We start from the raw sequence: 20315 nt of genomic DNA, 5'->3' as shown, positions 1-20315 counted from the left end.
GAAGAGATAGTATTTTTACATGTGACAGGGTGGGAAGAGGTATAGAACATAGAAATTTACAGCACATTACAGGCCCTTCAGCCTACAATGTTGTGCCGACCATGGTATCTACTCTAGAGACCGCCTAGAACTAGTATAGTCAAGATAACTGTGAATGTCAGTAGATTTGTAAATGACAGTCTGTCTCCAGAGATCGAGAAAGTGGTAAGGAGTAAATTAAAGGCATCCGTTAGTCTTGCGAGACCATGGATCTACGCCTGGAAAGTCTCCACTCTCCAGGGTGCAGGCCTGGGCAAGGTTGTATGGAAGACCGGCTGCAAGTCTCCCCTCTCCACGACACCAATGTTGTCCAAGGGAAGGGCATTAGGACCCATACAGCTTGGCACCAGTGTCGTCGCAGAGCAGTGTGTGATTAAGTACCTTGCTCAAGGACACAACACGTTCCCTTGGCTGGGTCTTGAACTCACAACCTTCAGGTCGCTAGTCCAATGCCTTAACCACTTGGCCACGTGCCCATATGTAAGGAGTAGAAGAATAGACTACAAACATGCCCACAATCACCATTGGTTGAGGGAGGGCCCAGTTGAGCTTTAGTGTATTTTGTAGCACATGTTTAGCACAGCACAGGGAGGTGAAGGACAAAAATGAAACAGAAAGCATGTACACCAGACTCAAAGACAGTTTCTACCCTACTGATGTAAGACTATTAAATGCTTCCCTGGTAGAATAAGATGGACAATCTCATGATCTACCTCATTGTGCCCTTGCTCCTTATGTTTGTCTGCAATGCACTTCATCTGTTACTGGCTCCATGTCTGTGGCTTGCAACCATCAGGCTCCTGGACTGACAGCAAAGTTGAACTAACTCTGTGGCTATGGAGTCATGTTTGGGGACTCTTCAATTCATGTCCTCTGTGTTATTTGTTAACTTTTTTTATTGTTTGCATGATTTGTTTTTTTTTAAGCTTGTTGAGTGTTTGACAGTCTTTGTTGTATGGGTTTTTTAAATGGGCTCTGTTGTATTTCTCTGCTTTGTGGCTACCTGTGAGAAGACAAATTCCGAGGTATTATATGATATACATACCTTGATATTAAATATTCTTTGAACTTTGTAACACTTTATTCTGTACTCTGTTCTTGTCTTACCTTGTATTATCACAATGCAACGTAGTAATTAATTAACCTATATGGATAATATGCAAACACGAGGAAATCTGTAGATGCTGGAATTTCAAGCAACACACATAAAAGTTGCTGGTGAATGCAGCAGGCCAGGCAACATCTCTAGGAAGAGGTACAGTCGACGTTTCGGGCCAAGACCCTTCGTCAGGACTATCTGAAAGAAGAGCTAGTAAGAGATTTGAAAGTGGGTGGGGGAGGGGGAGATCCGGAATGATAGAAGAAGACAGGAGGGGGAGGGATGGAGCCAAGAGCTGGACAGGTGATTGGCAAAAGGGATATGAGAGGATCATGGGACAGGAAGTCTAGGGAGAAAGAAAAGGGGGGGGGGAGCCCAGAGGATGAGCAAGGGGTATAGTGAGAGGGATAGAGGGAGAGAGAGAAAAAGAATGTGTGTATATAAATAAATAACGGATGGGGTACGAGGGGGAGGTGGCCTTCTATATATTGGCGAGACCTGACGCAGACTGGGAGATTGTTTCGCTGAACACCTATGCTCTGTCCACCAGAGTAAGCAGGATCTCCCAGTGGCCACACATTTTAATTCCACGTTCCTCCCTTACCACCATTCAGTGCCCCAGACAGTCCTTCACCTGTGAGTCGGCTGGGGTGATATACCGCGTCCGGTGCTCCCGATGTGGCCTTCTATATATTGGCAAGACCCGACGCAGACTGGGAGATCGTTTCACTGAACACCTACACTCTATCCGCCAGAGTAAGCAGGATCTCCCAGTGGCCATACATTTTAATTCCACGTCCCATTCCCATTCTGATATGTCTATCCATGGCCTCCTCTACTGTAAAGATGAAGCCACACTCAGGTTGGAGGAACAACACCTTATATTCCGTCTGGGTAGCCTCCAACCTGATGGCACAAACATTAACTTCTCAAACTTCCGCCAATGCCCCACCTCCCCCTTGTACCCCATCCGTTATTTATTTATATACACACATTCTTTTTCTCTGTCTCTTTTTTCTCCCTCTGTCCCTCTCATTATACCCCTTGCCCATCCTCTGGGCTTTTTTCCCTCCCCTCCCCCTTTTCTTTCTCCCTAGGCCTCCTGTCCCATGATAAACGGTGTAAAGACAGTAAGGTAGAAGGGCTGAAGTGTGTGTACCTCAATGCAAGAAGCATCAGGAACAAAGGTGATGAACTGAGAGCTTGGATACATACATGGAATTATGATGTAGTGGCCATTACAGAGAATTGGCTGGCACCAGGACAGGAATGGATTCTCAATATTCCTGGATTTCAGTCCTTTAAAAGGGATAGAGAGGGCGGAAAAAGGGGAGGAGGGGTGGCATTACTGGTCAAGGATACTATTACAGCTACAGAAAGGGTGGGTAATGTAGCAGGATCTTTTGAGTCAGTATGGGTGGAAGTCAGGAAGAGGAAGGGAGCAGTAACTCTGTTGGGGGTATTCTATAGGCCCCCTGGTAGCAGCAGAGATACAGAGGAGCAGATTGGGAGGCAGAATTTGGAAAGATGAAAAAATAACAGCATTGTTATCATGGGTGACTTTAACTTCCCTAATATTGATTGGCACCTGATTAGTTCCAAGGGTTTAGATGGGGCAGAGTTTGTTAAGTGTGTCCAGGACGGATTCCTGTCACAGTATGTGGATAGGCCGACCAGGGGGAATGCCATACTAGATCTAGTACTAGGTAATGAACCAGGTCAAGTCACAGATCTCTCAGTGGGTGAGCATCTGGGGGACAGTGACCACCGCTCCCTGGCCTTTAGCATTATCATGGAAAAGATAGAATCGGAGAGGACAGGACAATTTTTAATTGGGGAAGGGCAAATTATGAAGCTATAAGGCTAGAACTTGCGGGTGTGAAATGGGATGATGTTTTTGCAGGGAAGTGTACCATGGACATGTGGTCGATGTTTAGAGATCTCTTGCAGGATGTTAGGGATAAATTTGTCCGGGTGAGGAAGATAAAGAATGGTAGGGTGAAGGAACCATGGGTGACAAGTGAGGTGGAAAATCTAGTCAGGAGAAAGAAGGCAGCATACATGAGGTTTAGGAAGCAAGGATCAGATGGGTCTATTGAGGAATATAGGGAAGCAAGAAAGGAGCTTAAGAAGGGGCTGAGAAGAGCAAGAAAGGGGCATGAGAAGGCCTTGGCGAGTAGGGTAAAGGAAAATCCCAAGGCATTCTTCAATTATGTGAAGAAAAAAAGGATGACAGGAGTGAAGGTAGGACTGATTAAAGATAAAGGTGGAAAGATGTGCCTGGAGGCTGTGGAAGTGAGCGAGGTCCTCAATGAATACTTCTCTTCGGTATTCACCAATGAGAGGGAACTTGATGATGGTGAGGACAATATGAGTGAGGTTGATGTTCTGGAGCATGTTGATATTAAGGGAGAGGAGGTGTTGGAGTCGTTAAAATACGTTAGGATGGATAAGTCCCCGGGGCCTGATGGAATATTCCCCAGGCTGCTCCACGAGGTGAGGGAAGAGATTGCTGAGCCTCTGGCTAGGATCTTTATGTCCTCGTTGTCCACGGGAGTGGTACCGGAGGATTGGAGGGAGGCGAATGTTGTCCCCTTGTTCAAAAAAGGTAGTAGGGATAGTCCGGGTAATTATAGACCAGTGAGCCTTACGTCTGTGGTGGGAAAGCTTTTGGAAAAGATTCTTAGAGATAGGATCTATAGGCATTTAGAGAATCATGGTCTGATCAGGGATGGTCAGCATGGCTTTGTGAAGGGCAGATCGTATCTAACAAACCTGATAGAGTTCTTTGACAAGGTGACCAGGCATATAGATGAGGGTAGTGCAGTGAATGTGATCTATATGGATTTTAGTAAGGCATTTGACAAGGTTCAACAGGGTAGGCTTATTCAGAAAGTTAGAAGGCATGGGATCCAGGGAAGTTTGGCCAGGTGGATTCAGAATTGGCTTGCCTGCAGAAGGCAGTGGGTCATGGTGGAGGGAGTACATTAAAATTGGAGGATTGTGACTAGTGGTGTCCCACAGGATCTGTTCTGGGACCTCTACTTTTCGAGATTTTTATTAACGACATGGATGTGGGGGTAGAAGGGTGGGTTGGCAAGTTTGCAGATGACACAAAGGTTGATGGTGTTGTAGATAGTGTAAAGGATTGGCAAAGATTGCAGAGAGACATTGATAGGATGCAGAAGTGGGTTGAGTATGTGGCAGATGGAGTTCAACCTGGAGAAGTGTGAGGTGGTACACTTTGGAAGGATAAACTCCAAGGCAGAGTACAAAGTAAACGGCAGGATACTTGGTAGTGTGGAGGAGCAGAGGATCTGGGGGTACATGTCCACAGATCCCTGAAAGTTGCTTCACAGGTGGATAGGGTAGTTAAGAAAGCTTATGGGGTGTTAGCTTTCATAAGTCGAGGGATAGAGTTTAAGAGTCGGGATGTAATGATGCAGCTCTATATAACTCTGGTTAGGCCACACTTGGAGTACTGTTTCCAGTTCTGGTCGCCTCACTATAGGAAGGATGTGGAAGCATTGGAAAGGGTACAGAGGAGATTTACCAGGATGCTGCCTGGTTTAGAAAGTATGCATTATGATCAGAGATTAAGGGAGCTAGGGCTTTACTCTTTGGAGAGGAGGATGAGAGGAGACATGATAGAGGTGTACAAGATAATAAGAGGAATAGATAGAGTGGATAGCCAGCGCCTCTTCCCCAGGGCACCACTGCTCAATACAAGAGGACATGGCTTTAAGGTAAGGGGTGGGAAGTTCAAGGGGGATATTAGAGGAAGGTTTTTTACTCAGAGAGTGGTTGGTGCATGGAATGCACTGCCTGAGTCAGTGGTGGAGGCAGATACACTAGTGAAGATAAGAGACTACTAGATAGGTATACGGAGGAATTTAAGATGGGAGCTTTTATGGGAGGCAGGGTTTGAGGTTCGACACAATATTGTGGGCCGAAGGGCCTGTACTGTGCTGTACTATTCCATGTTCTATGTTCTATGATCCTCTCATATCCCTTTTGCCAATCAACTGTCCAGCTCTTGGCTCCATCCCTCCCCCTCCTGTCTTCTCCTATTGTTTCGGATCTCCCCCTCTCCCTCCCACTTTCAAATCTCCTACTAGCTCTTCTTTCAGTTAGTCCTGAAGAAGGGTCTCAGCCTGAAACGTCGACTGTACCTCTTCCTAGAGATGCTGCCTGGCCTGCTGCATTCACCAGCAACTTTTATGTGTATTGTTGGATAATATGCAAGCCGTTTTTAACTGTACCTCAGTGGATATCACAATAAAGCTTCCCTAAGTTTTCCACTGTTAGAAAAGGGAAGAAAGCATAGTAATGCTTCATATTGCAGAAGCCACAGCCAATCAAATTACACCCTAAACTCATTCTTTGTGTTTGCAGAAACTGAAGGAATTGTATCTTGAGAACAATGAAATTGAGTTTTTGCCATCAACGATTGGGCTGCTCCAGAACTTGACTGTACTTGACTGTCATGAAAACCGTCTGTTGGAGATTCCTGACTCAATATCAGATATTCAAGGTACACAGCTCTGTCTGCCTCTCAGCTGAGTGTCCGATTCCAGCCCTGGCTGAGGAAACCTCAGGAAGTGGAGTAATTCACTCAAGGACAAAGGGGGAAACATTTGTTTGGATGCAGAGGATGTGGGTGAGATCCATAATGAGTCCCATAGATCAGTGTTTGCCAAGGAGAAGAATGTGGAGGATAGGGAGATCAGTCCCAAGAGTATTAATATGTTAGGGCATTTTGAGGTAAGGGAGGAGGATTGGGTCTCTTGAAGAATGTTAAGGTGTATAAGCCCCCCGACCGAATGGGATATTACACAGATTATTGAGAGAGGCAAGAAAAAAAGATTTGTGGGGTATTTTCCAATAACTTTGTGTTCTGTAGCCAGAGGTGAGGTTCTAGAGGACTGGTGAGTAATTAATATTGTTCCATTATTCAAGAAGAGAATAAGGGATAATCCTGGAAACTATAGACCAGTGAGTTTCATGTCAGTAGTAGAGATGATACTTCAGAGAATTCTTAGAGATAGGATTTATGAACAAGACCTAATTAGGGAGAGCCAGCATAACTTTGTGCAGGGCAAGTCATGTCTTTCGAACTGGATCGAGTTTCTTGACTAGGTTTCAAGGTTGACTGAATGAGATAGAGTGGTGGATGTTGTCTACATGGAGTTTAGTAGGGCATTTGACAAGGTCCCTGATGGGAGACTCATCCAGAAGATTAACATACATGAGATCAGTGAAGAATTGGATTCAGAAATGGCTTGCCCATCGAGGGTGGTGGTCAAAGGGAAGATCTTTGACCAGATCCAGTGAAGAGCTGTGATTAGCGGTGGTCCACAGAGATCTGTACTGGGACCTCTGTATAGACATGACCTGGATGAAAATGTAGAAGGGTGGGTGAGTAAATTTGCAGATGATACAAAGATCAGTGGTGGTGTGGATAGTGTATAACTCTGGCAAAGAATATGATGGGATACAGATCAGTCGCAAATATTCCCAGTTTCCCCATGCTAAGTCATAGTTTCAAGCTCTCACCTAAATAGCTCAAAAATATTGTGAGCACCTCTATGTCCACTGTCTACCCTATCCCTGCCTGTCCAAATTAGATACAGTATATCAGGCTCTCCACTCTGCCTTGTCTGATCCAAGAAAAAAATATCAAATACAACGTTCAATTGTCTTGCCCGTAGAAGACTGAGAGGAATGGTTATTGGGGCTTATAAACCTAGCTGAAAATATGGGTTGGTGAGTTAGTAAGTACATATAAAGATTGGTGGCATTGTTGTTAATGTAGTATAAATGTTATTACTGTAAGTGTAACAACTGGAAGCTAAGTGTAACTGTAACTCAGAGTCAAAGCACAGAAACTGATCATTTGGCCCATCTATTCCATGCTGAACCAGTTAAACTACCTACTCCCATCGACCTGCACCCAGACCATAGCCCTCCATGCCTCCTGCCATCCATGTACCTATCTAAACTTCTCATAAACATTGAAATTGAGCTTGCATGCACTATTTGTGGTAGCAGCTCATTCCACACTCTCACAACCCTCTGAGTGAAGAAGTTTTCCCTCATGTTCCCCTTCAACTTTTCGCCTTTCACCCTTAACCCACGACTTCTAGTTGTTGTCCCACCCAACTTCAGTGGAAAAGGCCTGCTTGAATTTACCCTGTCTATTCCCCTCATAATTTTGCATAACCTCTATCAGATGTCTCCTCATTCGTCTTAAGTTCCAAGGAAAAAAGTAGTAACCTATACAATCTTTCCTTATAACTCGGGTCCTCCAGCCCTGACAACATCCTTGTAAATTTTTTCTGTATTCTTTTAACTTTCTTTACATTTTTACTGTAGGTAGATGACCAAACCAAAGCTGCACACAATGCTCCAACTTAGGCCTCTTATACAACTTCAACAAAACATCCTATCTCCTGTACTCAATACTTTGATTTAAGAAGGCCAATATGCCAAAAGTTTTCTTTACAATCCTATCTACTTTTGCCGCCACGTCAGATGAGTCATGGACCTGTATTCCTAGATCCCTTTGTTCTACTGCAGTCCTCAGTGCCTTACCATTCACTGTGTAAAATCCACCCTGGTTGATGCTACTGAAGTGCAACACTTCACATTAAATTCCATCTGTCATTTTTCAGCCCATTTTTCCAGCTGGTCAAGATTCCGCTGCAAGCTCTAATAGTCTTCCCTGATATCCATTATACACCCAATATTGGTATCCACTGCAAATTAACCACATTATTATCCAGATCATTGATAGAGATGACAAACAGCAACGGACCCAGCACTGATCCTTGCAGCACATCTCTCGTTGCAGGCCTCCAGTCAGAAAAGCAACCACCTACTTCCACTCACTGGTTTCTCCCTCAAAGCCAATGCCTAATCCAATTTATGAACTCATTTTGAATACCAAGTTATTGAAACTTCTTGACCAACCTGCCTTGCAGAACTTTGTCAAATGCCTTGCTAAAGTCCATGTAGGTAACATCCACTGCCTTGCCTTCATCAACTTTCCTAGTAACTTCCTTGACATACTCTATGAGATTGCTTAGATACAGCCTACCATGCACAAAGCCATGCTAACGATCCCTGAGCAGTCCATGTCTATCCAAATATTCATATATCTGGTCCCGTAGAATACCTTCCCAATAAGCTTCCCACTACTAGTGTTAGGCTCAGCAGGCCTATCATTTCCTGGTTTATTTTTAGAGAATTTCTTAAGCAGCAAAACAATATTAGCTATCCTCCAATCCTGGAATATCTTTCCTGTCGCAAAGGATGATTTAAACACCTGTGCTAGGGCTCCTACAATTGCTGTACTTGTTTCCCACAGGGTCCGAGGGACGTCCTTCTCAGGGCCTGGGGAAATTATCGACCCTAATTGGCCTCGAGATTGCAAGATCTCCTCCTCTATAATCTGTTTAGGGTTATGAATTCACTGCTGCTTTGCCTCACTTCTATAGACTCTATGTCCATCTCCTGAGTAATTACAGATGCAAAAAATCCATTTAAGACTTCCCCATCTCTTCGCTCCATGTAAAGATTACCATTCATATCTTCCAGAGGACCAATTTTGTCCCTTGCAATCCTTTTGCTCTTAACATATCTGCAGAATCCCTTAAGACTGTCCTTCAGCTGTTATACACTATTCTGCATTTCTATTGTTTTATCTTGTTCTGCCTCACTGTACTGTGTAAATGATCTGATCTGTATGAACAAAATACAAGACAAGCTTTTCACTGTGTCTCAGTACATGTGACAATGATAAACCAGTTAATACCAGAGGAATGCTAAGGATATAATGGCATATAGATCATTTGCAGATATGGGCAGAGAAATGGAAAATGGAGCACATGATGGAGTTCTATGTTTTCTAAAATGGAGGGTAACGGGCTGTATAGGAGATTGATCACAGAATAGGTTTAGAAAGGTGAGCAGAACACCTGGGTCAAAGGACCGGTATCGTGCTGAACTGTTCAATGTTATAATCTGGCCAAATGTGAGGTATTGCACTTTAGACAATCACATGTAAAGTACAGCACACTATTAATAGCTGGATCCCTTACAGTACTGATATAGAATACGATATTGGGTTATTAGAGTCCAAGCTCTCTGGAAAAATTGTCTAGTGAGGCATTGTGGGTGGAACTGAGTTATACGAAAAGTATGGCCATGTTAATGGTGCTAAATTATAGACCACCCAACAGTCCATAAGATTTAGAGTAACGGGGATGACAGCAGAGCAGCAATGGCTTGAGTTTCTGGGAAAAGTGAGGAAAGAGCAGGATGTATTCCAAAAATGAAGAAGCACTCAAATGGTAATTGTGGCTGACGAGGGACGTCAATGCTAATGTAAAATAAAAGAGAGAGAGCAGAATCAGAATTATTATCACTAGCAGGTGTTGTGAAATTTTATTAACAGCAGCTGCAGTTCAATGTAATACATAATATATAATAAATAAATTAATTAATTAATTCCATATACATATATTGAATAATTAAAAATTGTTCAAAAAACAGAAATAATATATGTTAAAAAAGTGAGGTAGTGTTCACGGACTCAATGTCCACTTAGAAATCGGATGGCAGAGGGTAAGAAGCTGTTCCTGAATTGCTGAGTGTGTGCCTTCAGGCTTCTGTATCTCCTGCCTGATGGTAACAGTGAGAAAAGAGCATGCCCTGGGTGCTGGAGGCCCTTAATAATGGACACTGCCTTTCTTTCTGCTCGTAACAGTGAGAGGTTGAAAATGTTCTTGAAGATGTTCTGGGTGCTTTATAGGCTAGTACCTAAGATGGAGCCGACTAAATTTACAACCCACTGCAACTTCTTTCGAAGCTGTGCAGTAGCCCCCTCCCTCCCCACGTACCAGACAGTGATGCAGCCTGTCAGAATGCTCTCCATGGTACATCTATAGAAGTTTTTGAGTGTTTTTGTTGCCATACCAAATCTGTTCAAACCTCTAATGAATATAGTCGCTGTCTTGCCTTCTTTATAGCTGCATGGATGTGTTGGGACCAGGTTAGGTCCTCAGAGATCTTGAGACCCAGGAACTTGAAACTGCTCACTCTCTCCACGTTTGACCCTTCTATGAGGATTGATATGTGCTCCTTCGTCTTACCCTTCCTGAAGTCTACAATCAGCTCTTTCACCTTACTGACATTGAGTGCAAGGTTGTTGCTGCGGCACCACTCCACTAGATGGTATTTCTCGCTCCTGTACACTCCCTCCTCTCCATCTGAGATTCTACCAAGAATGGTTGTATCGCGGCAGTGAAGGAGTAAGTGCGGGGATGGGCTGAGAAGGAGTGGTTGATTTAAAAGCCGGTTGTGAGCAGCCAACAATACAGACCTTCAAGGTCGGCGGAGGCGCGGCAGGTGATACTAATTACTCAAATTATCAGCTTGTAGCGATGTGCTACATACAGAGCTAGAAATAACGACACACAGTCTATAAGTCGCACTCGAGACTCGTTTATTCAAACTTCGTGGCACCGGCTTTTAAGCAGTTCCCTTCCAGCCCTCTCCGGGCGGAAATTACGTCAGAGGTGCATTACAAAAGTCTCTCCCCGCGCTTGGGCTATTTTGTGAGCCGGTTCGCTTGTGTAGAAAGTGGGTCGCCACAAGCTAATAAAAGCAAGGTTTGTTCTAAGGGAGCGGCCTGTCGGGGGAAGTGCCTTGTGAGAAAAGTGCGAGTCTTTGGCGAGGAGGGTGAGAGCGGAGACTACGCCACAGTTGGGGAGGGGGAGAAGTAGTGAAGAAATGACAGCTAGGCTGATTCAGTGTGCTGCGTGCATGATGTGGGAGGTCAGGGACACTGATGGTGCCTCTGGCTCCTACAACTGTGGAAAATGTGTCCAGATTCAGCTTCTGGAGGACCATGTTGCAGCACTGGAGAAGCAACTGGATGACCTCAGGTTCATCTGGGAAAACGAGAGTTTTCTAGACAGGACCTACAGCGAGGTCGTTACACCAAGGATACCGGAAGAGAGAAGAGGGGCGACGATGAGGAAGGAAAGGATGCTTGAAGTACAGGAGACCCCGGGGGATGTACCTCTCATAAACAGGTTCACCCTCTTGGAAGCTGTCAGGACAGAAGACTCTGCCAGCCTGAGAGGCGGTCAGGTCTGTGAGTCGAAAATTGGCTATGAAGCAAAGCCAAGGAGACAGACCTCAGGCAGAGCTGTGGTAGTAGGGGACTCCATAGTGAGAGGTACAGAAAGGGGTTTCTGCGGCAACAGGCGAGATTTAAGGATGGTGTGTTGCCTCCCTGGTGCCAGGATCCAGGACGTCACTGACCGGGTGCAGGGAATCCTCAAGAGTGAGGGTGAGCATCCGGAAGTGGTGGTGCATGTCGGCACAAATGACGTGGGGAAGAAGAGGAAAGACGTTCGACAGAGTGACTTCAGAGAACTCGGAAGAAGGCTGAAAGGCAGGACTTCCAGGGTGGTTATCTCCAGTTTGCTTCCAGTTCCTCGTGCTGGAGAGGGCAGGAACAGGGAGATAATGGATCTGAATGTGTGGCTGAGGAACTGGTGCAGGAAGCAAGGATTTACATTCTTGGACCACAGGGGTATGTTTTGGGGTAAGGATGAATTGTACAAAAGGGATGAGTTGCACCTTTATAGACGGGGACCAGCATTCTGGCAGGCAGGTTTGCCTCTGCAACACGGGTGTGTTTAAACTAAGTAGTGGGGGGGAGGGGATGAACTGGAAATATAAGGATGGAGATAAAGGGAAAGTGAGAATAAGAAAAGTTAAGAAAGACAATCAGAATCAACGGAGCAGAAAGCTCAAGAAGGGATTGTACAGTATGGCCAAGTGAAATAGAAATTGATATGGGAGGGGAGTAATGAATTAAAAGCATTATATATGAATGCACGGAGTATAAGAAATAAAGTGGACGAGCTTGAGGCACAGTTGGAAATTGGTAAGTATGATGTTGTGGGAATAACAGAGACATGGCTTCAAGTGGACAGGGCCTGGGAAATAAATATTCAAGCATATACGTCCTATCAAAAGGACAGACTGATGGGCAGAGGGGGTGGGGTGGCTGTGTTGGTGAGGAATGATATTCAGTCCCTTGCGAGGGGGGGACATAGAATCAGGAGATGTAGAGTCAGTATGGATAGAACTGAGAAATTCTAAGGGTAGAAAGACCTTAATAGGAGTTATCTACAGGACCCCAAACAGTAGTCTGGATGTAGGGTATAAGTTGAATCAAGAGTTAAAATTGGCATATAGCAAAGGTAATGCTACAGTTGTTATGGGGGATTTCAACATGCAGGTAGACTGGAAGAATCAAGTTGGTACTGGACCCCAAGAAAGGGAGTTTGTGGAGTGCCTCCGAGATGGATTCTTAGAACAGCTTGTACTGGAGACTACCAGAGAGAAGGCAATTCTAGATTTAGTGCTGTGCAATGAACCGGATTTGATCAGGGACCTCAAGGTAAAGGAGCTATTAGGACAGAGTGACCATAATATGATAAGTTTTAATCTACAAATTGAGAGAGAGAAGGGAAAATCGGAAGTGTCAGTATTACAGTTGAACAAAGGGAACTATGGACCCATGAGGGAGGAGTTGGCCAAAGTTCACTGGAAAGATACCCTAGCAGGGATGACAGTGGAACAACAATGGCAGGTATTTCTGGGAATAATGCAGAAGGTGCAGGATTAGTTCATTCCAAAGGGAAAGAAAGATCCTAAGAGGAGTAAGGGGAAGCTGTGGCTGAAAAGGGAAGTAAAGGACAGTATAAAAATAAAAGAGAAGTATAACATAGCAAAGATGAGTGGGAAGCCAGAGGATTGGGAAACTTAAAGAGCAGCAGAAGATAACTAAAAAGGCAATACGCGGAGAAAAAAATGAGGTACGAAGGTAAACTAGCGAAGAATATAAAGGAGGATAGTAAAAGCTTCTTTAGGTATGTGAAAAAGAAAAAAATTGTTAAGACCAAAATTGGGCCCTTGAAGACAGAAACAGGTGAAATTATTATGGGAAACAAGGAAATGGCATTCGAGTTGAACAGGTACTTTGGATCTGCCTTCACTAGGGAAGACACAAACAATCTCCCAGATATAATAGTGGCCAAAGGACCTAGGGTAATGGATGAACTGAAGGAAATTTATATCAGACAGGAAATGGTGTTGGATAGACTGTTGGGTCTGAAGGCTGATAGGTCCCCGGGTCCTGATGGTCTGCATCCCAGGGTACTTAAGGAGGTGGCTTTAGAAATCGTGGATGCATTGGTAATCATTTTCCAATGTTCTATAGATTCAGGATCAGTTCCTGTGGATTGGAGGATGGCTAATGTTGTCCCACTTTTCAAGAAAGGAGAGAGAGAGAAAACAGGGAATTATAGACCGGTTAGCCTGACGTCAGTGGTGGGAAAGATGCTGGAGTCAATTATAAAAGATGAAATTATGACACATTTGGATAGCAGTAACAGGATAGGTTGTAGTCAGCATGGATTTACGAAGGGGAAATTGTGCATGACTAATCTTCTGGAATTTTTTGAGGATGTAACTATGAAAATGGACAAGGGAGAGCCAGTGGATGTAGTGTACTTGGACTTTCAGAAAGCCTTTGATAAAGTCCCACATAGGAGATTAGTGGGCAAAATTAGGGCATATGGTATTGGGGGCGGAGTACTGACATGGATTGAAAATTGGCTGGCTGACAGGAAACAAAGAGTAGCGATTAATGGGTCCCTTTCAGAATGGCAGGTGGTGACCAGTAGGGTACCGCAGGGTTCAGTGCTGGGACCGCAGCTGTTTACAATATACATTAATGATTTAGATGAAGGGATTAAAAGTAACATTAGCAAATTTGCAGATGACACAAAGCTAGGTGGCCGTGTGAAATGTGAGGAGGATGTTATGAGAATGCAAGGTGACTAGGACAGGCTGGGTGAGTGGGTGGATGCATGGCAGATGTAGTTTAATGTGGATGAATGTGAGGTTATCCACTTTGGTAAGAACAGGAAGGCAGATTATTAGCTAAATGGAGTCAAGTTAGGAAAAGGGGAAGTACAACGAGATCTAGGTGTTCTTGTACATCAGTCACTGAAAGCGAGCATGCAGGTACAGCAGGCAGTGAAGAAAGCTAATGGCATGCTGGCCTTCATAACAAGGGGAATTGAGTATAGGAGCAAAGAGGTCCTTCTGCAGTCGTACAGGGCCCTGGTGAGACCACACCTGGAGTACTGTGTGCAGTTTTGGTCTCCAAATTTGAGGAAGGACATTCTAATTATGGAGGGAGTGCAGCGCAGGTTCACAAGGTTAATTCCTGGAATGGCGGGACTGTCATATGTTGAATGATTGGAGCGACTGGGCTTGTATACATTGGAATTTAGAAGGATGAGAGGGGATCTGATTGAAACATATAAGATTATTAAGGGATTGGACACGCTGAGGGCAGGAAGCATGTTCCCGCTGATGGGTGAGTCCAGAACCAGAGGCCACAGTTTAAGAATAAGGGGTAGGCCATTTAGAACAGAGTTGAGGAAAAACTTTTTCACCCAGAGAATGGCGGATATGTGGAATGCTCTGCCCCGGAAGGCAGTGGAGGCCAAGTCTCTGGATGCTTTCAAGAAAGAGATGGATAGAGCTGTTAAAGATAGCGGAATCAAAGGTTATGGGGAAAAAGCAGGAACTGGATGCTGATTGTGAATGATCAGCCATGATCACACTGAATGGCGGTGCTGGCTTGAAAGGCTGAATGGCCTACTCCTGCACCTATTGTCTATATCAGCAAATTTAAAGGTGGTATCTGAGCTATGCCTAGCCACACAGTCATGGGTATACAGAGAATAGAGCAGTGGGCTAAACACACACCCCTTTGCTGCGCCAGTGTTGATCATCACCAAGGAGGATATGTTATCACCAGTCCACACAGATTGTGGTCTTCTGGTTAGGAAGTCGAGGATCCAATTGCAAGGGAGGTATGGAGGCTCAAGTTCTGTAACTTATCAATCAGGATTGTGGGTATGATGGTGTTAAATGCTGAACTATAGTCGATGAACAGCATCCTGACATAGGTGTTTGTGTTGTCCCGGTGGTCTAAGGCCATGTGAAGAGCCATTGAGATTGCATCTGCCATTGACCTATTGTGGTGATAGGCAATTAGCAATGAGTCCAGGTCCTTGTTGAGGCAGGAGTTCAGTCTGGTCATGACCAACCTCTCAAAGCGTTTCATCACTGTCGATGTGAGTGCTACCAGGCGATAGTGATTAAGGCAGCTCATATTATTCTTCTTAGGCACTGGTATAATTGTTACCTTTTTGAAACAATTGGGAACTTCTGCCCATAGCAGTGAGAGGTTGAAAATGTCCTTGAATACTCCTGCCAGTTGGTTAGCACAAGTTTTCAGAGCCTTACCAGGTACTTTGTCAGTACCTTCTGACTTGCGAGGGTTCACCCGCTTTAAAGACAGCCTAACATCGGCCTCCGAGACAGAGACCACAGGGTCATCAGGTGCAGCAGGGATCTTCACAGCTGTAGTTGTATTCTCCCTTTCAAAACAGGCATAGAAGGCATTGAGTTCATCTGGTAGTGAAGCATCACTGCCATTCATGGTATTGGGTTTTGCTTTGTAGGAAGTAATGTCTTGCAAACCCTGCCAGAGTTGTCATACATCCAATATTGCCTCCAGCCTCATTCAAAATTGTCTCTTTACCCTCGAAATAGCCCTACACAAGTCATACATGGTTTTCTGGTACAGACCTGTGTTGGAAACGTAAATTTTCCAGATCAAATAACCATAGCACAAAAAGGTCGTTACTTATCTTTTCACCAGTTTAGTTCTTCTCTCTCAGCCGGCGAGTGAACTTGGTCCCGACATCAGGGGAGAAGTGTTCTCATCCATCCAGCGGTTCAACAAGTTCACTGGCTGACGTCAGAATTGTTACAAGTTATAAGGCCACTGATACAAAGAACACTCAGGTTGATACAAAAGAACAATCAGTTCGATAGACATCCCAGCTACTCAAATAGAGCAAAATTTAATAACTTAGAACTTAACAACTTTATCAGTGTTGCCAGCGTTGAATGCCATAGATCTAGCCCTCAGCAGACGATGTACCTCCTTGTTCATCCACGGCATACAACAAAGCAAAAGTTAGTGGGAAGATAGAGGATTGGGAAGCTTTTAAAACCTACAAAGCAACTAAAAGAATCATTAAAAGGTAAAAGCTCTTCTTTCAGTTAGTCCTGACAAAGGGTCTCAGCCCGAAACGTCGACTGTACCTCTTCCTAGAGATGCTGCCTGGCCTGCTGCGTTCACCAGCAACTTTTACGTGTGTGCTTGAAATTCCAGCATCTGCAGATTTCCTGGTGTTTGCGAATATCAAAGTTGATAGTGAAAGTTTTTTCAAGTATATAAAAAATAAGAGAGGGATCTGAGTAGATATAGGCCCAATAGAAAATGAGGCCAGAGAAATATTAACGGGGGAGACGGTTATGACAGATGAACGAAATGAGTATTTTGCACCAGTCTTCACTGTGGAAGACACTAGCAATATGCCAGATAGAAACATAGAAAATCTACAGCTCAATACAGGCTCTTCGGCCCACAAAGCTGTGCCAAACATGTCTTTAACTTCGAAATTATCTAGGGTTACCCACAGTCCTCTATTTTCCTAAGCTCCACGTACCTATACAGGCGTCTCTTAAAAGATTCTATGGTATCTGCCTCCACCACTGTCGCCAGTAGCCCATTCCACGCACTCACCACTCTCTGCGTTTTAAAAAAAAAACTTACCCCTGACATCTCCTCTGTACCTACTTCCAAGCACCTTAAAACTGTGCCCTCTCAAGCTAGCCATTTTAGCCCTGGGAAATGCCTCTCATCATCTTATACACCTAAATGTTGAAGGGTGTGAGGGAAGAGAAGTGAGTGCAGTTACTATTACAAGGGAGAAGGTGCTCAAAATGCTGAAAGACCTAAGGATTCATAAGTCACTCTGACCAGATGAACAGCACCCTAGGTTCTGAAAAAGGCAGCAGTAGAGTTTGGGGAGGCTTTAGTAATTATCTTTCAAAAATCATTGGACTGGAAAGTATAGACCAGTTATCCTGTCCTCAGTGGTTGGGAAGATGTTGGAGTCAATTGTTAAGGGTGAGGTGATTGAGTACTTGATGACACAGGACAAGATAGTAGAAAGTCAGCATGGTTTCCTTAAGGGAAAATCTTGCCTGACAAACCTGTTGGAATTCATTGAGGAGATTACAAGTAGGATAGATAAAGGGGATGCAGTGGATATTGTATATTTGGACTTTCAGAAGGCCTTCAACAAGATGCCACACAAGAGGCTGCTTACTGAGTTAAGAGCCCACAGTATTACTGGAATGGTTAGAGCATTGGCTGATTGGTAGGAGACAGTGAGGGCTCACCTTGAGTATTGTGAACAGTTTTAGGCTCCTCATCTAAGAAAAGATGTGCTGGATTTAGAAAGGATTCAGAGGAGCTTCAGAAGGATGATTCTGAGAATTAAAGGGTTATCATATGAGGAACATTTGATAGCTCTGGGTCTGTATTTGCTGAAATTTGGAAGGATGAGGGGAATGTCATTGAAACCTTTTGAACGTTGAAAGGCCTAGACAGAGTATGTGTGGAAAGGATGTTTCCCATGGTGGGGGATGTTATAAGGCTACTTATACAAAAGAACACTCAGGTTGATACAAAAGAACAGTCAGTTTGATAGACATCCCAGCTACTCAAATAGAGCAAAACTTAATAACTTAGATAAAAGACTCCACCGAAATTTAAATTTTAATTGATAAAGGGTGTTGGCGCGTGGCCAAGTGGTTAAGCCGTTCGTCTAGTGATCTGAAGGTCGCTAGTTCGAGCCTTGGCTGAGGCAGCGTTTTGTGTCCTTGAGCAAGGCACTTAACCATACATTGCTCTGCAACAATACCGGTGCCAAGCTGTATGGGTCATAATGCCCTTCCCTTAGACAAAATCAGTGGTGTGGAGAGGGGAGACTTGTAGCATAGGCAACTGCCGGACTTCCGTACAACCTTGTCCAGGCCTGCACCCTGGAAACCTTCCAAGGCGCAAATCCATGGTCTCACGAGACTAACGGATGCCTAAAAAATTGATAAAGGAATGTCCTGACTTAAGCTCCATCAGCAACCGCCTTTTGTCAAAACCAAAAGGTGTGAAAAGTCAGGAGACGTCTTTTGTGGAGAACTTAAAACTTTATCATTCCCTCCTTTTTATCATTTGATGATAAAATTTAAAGTAATCCATTACGTTTACAACAAGCTATAAGGAGACTAACATATTTTATAAGAATTACTATGGTTATAAATAAAACTATTATCATAGCTACATGCAGAACCATTCCCCAGAAGTCTCCAAAAATGTTAAAAGGCCATGGCCAGGTTCCCTTCCCATCGGTAAACCCATGCATCTTTTCTCCAATTCCCTTAATTTTCTGGATTTCTTGAGTGATATGCTGAGATAGATCTGTAATATTAGAGGCGTCATCTGGAATACAAGTACAGCATTCCTTTCCTATGACAGCACATGTCCCTCCTTTCTCTGCTAGCAATAAACCCAATGCCATCAAATTCTGTAAAACTACCATCCTCAGCACTACTATTTCAGTAGTTAAATCCTTAATCTGAGTCTGGACACCAGTTAAAACCTCAGCAGTACTTTTTGTCATCTCCTCTAGTGCAGCTGCCAACTTGATTACTTCTCGCGAATTTCGGGCTGTCCCATAGGAAGGAAAAGCTATCATCCAAAATCTCTCGCTTTCTGTAATTCCTCTCCTATTCCGTTCTAGCTGATTATGATGAGAAATGTTGGCTAATGAATATATAGACACCCACAATTCTTGGTTGTTTTACATCCTGATATCCACCATTGATCCAAAAATGGGTCTGAGGATTTAGTCAAAGAATTCACAAATCTCACAGATAACATAATGAATACATAGAAACATAGAAAATAGGTGCAGGAGTAGGCCATTCGGCCCTTCGAGCCTGCACCGCCATTCAGTATGATCATGGCTGATCAGCGTTTTGTGTCCTTGAGCAAGGCACTTAACCACACATTGCTCTGCGACAATACCGGTGCCAAGCTGTATGGGTCATAATGCCCTTCCCTTATACATAAGCTAAGTAGCAACATCCTGTCCAATTTCTCACTGTGATAGTTCTCTTGTCATCATAAGGCCCTGAGAGCCATGGATATGCCTTCTTCCCACATACCCAATAAGTTCCATGAAAAGCATTCAGAGGGGGATCAGTCCTAATTTCTGTACAAGAGCTATTTCCCAAAAACATTTCCAGTATGACAATATCAGGTCCCATTTACCTTACTCAGGGTATGGGCAAATTCTGCAGACGGTCTCTCAACCACTTCTGTAGGTATACGCAAATCCATCCTTTAAAACAGAGACACCCACAATTCTTGGTTGTTTTACATCCTGATATCCAGCATTGATCCAAAAATGGGTCTGAGGATTTACTCAAAGAATTCACAAATCTCACAGATAACATCTCACTACTATTCAAAGATACTACTTCCAAGTGTATTGCTGACTCCGCATGCTGGGGTAACCTGATACATACCCAACAAGGTGATTGCCTTATTTGTTCTGCATATGTGTGGCATAGAGAAAGGGAAGTATTCGTTTGGAGACTTGGGGTACATAGTACAAAAAGTAATATTAGTACAGTCATCATAATGTTATTTCCCCTTCGTTTCTTCTACTATCTATCTTCGTTATCTATCATCTAAATAATAATCTGCCCAATTATTTCTTCTTCCAAAATGTACAACCGTACATTTCTCAACATTGTATCTCATCTGCCATTTCTTTGCCCACTCTCCTAAACTTACCAAGTCTCTCTGCAACCTTTCTGTTTCTTCAACACTTCCTGCTCCTCCATCTATCTTGTTGTCATCCGCAAACTTAGCCACAAAACCATTTAATCCATAATCTAAATCATCGATATACATTGTAAAAAGAAGCGGCCCCAACACCGACCCCTGCGGAACACCACTAGTAACCGGCAACCAATCAGAATAGGATCCCTTTATTCCCACCCCTTGCTTTCTGCCTATCAACCAATGCTCCATCCATTCCAATATCTTTCCTGTAATTCCATGGGCTCTCATCTTATTAAGCAGCCT

The 20315-nt window shown here is 43.9% G+C and overlaps 1 protein-coding gene across 2 annotated transcripts in view; it reads left to right on the top strand.

Annotated features, from left to right (window-relative positions):
- The window catches only part of LOC140195825 (uncharacterized), a 100226-nt gene that overhangs the window by 36126 nt on the left and 43785 nt on the right, over positions 1-20315 (top strand). The window contains exon 4 of one of the 2 annotated variants that reach the window (XM_072254459.1): positions 5534-5672. In XM_072254459.1, the coding sequence (XP_072110560.1) occupies positions 5534-5672 (139 nt within the window). Of the gene's footprint in view, positions 1-5533; positions 5673-11672; positions 11757-20315 lie in introns of those variants that run through there. The other variant, XR_011885551.1, reaches the window with a different exon arrangement.

This window comes from Mobula birostris, chromosome 4, assembly GCF_030028105.1.
Source record: "Mobula birostris isolate sMobBir1 chromosome 4, sMobBir1.hap1, whole genome shotgun sequence".
NCBI classification, from domain to species: domain Eukaryota; kingdom Metazoa; phylum Chordata; class Chondrichthyes; order Myliobatiformes; family Myliobatidae; genus Mobula; species Mobula birostris.
Note: the sequence above shows the minus strand (reverse complement) of the source record. Positions and strands in the feature narration are given on the sequence as shown.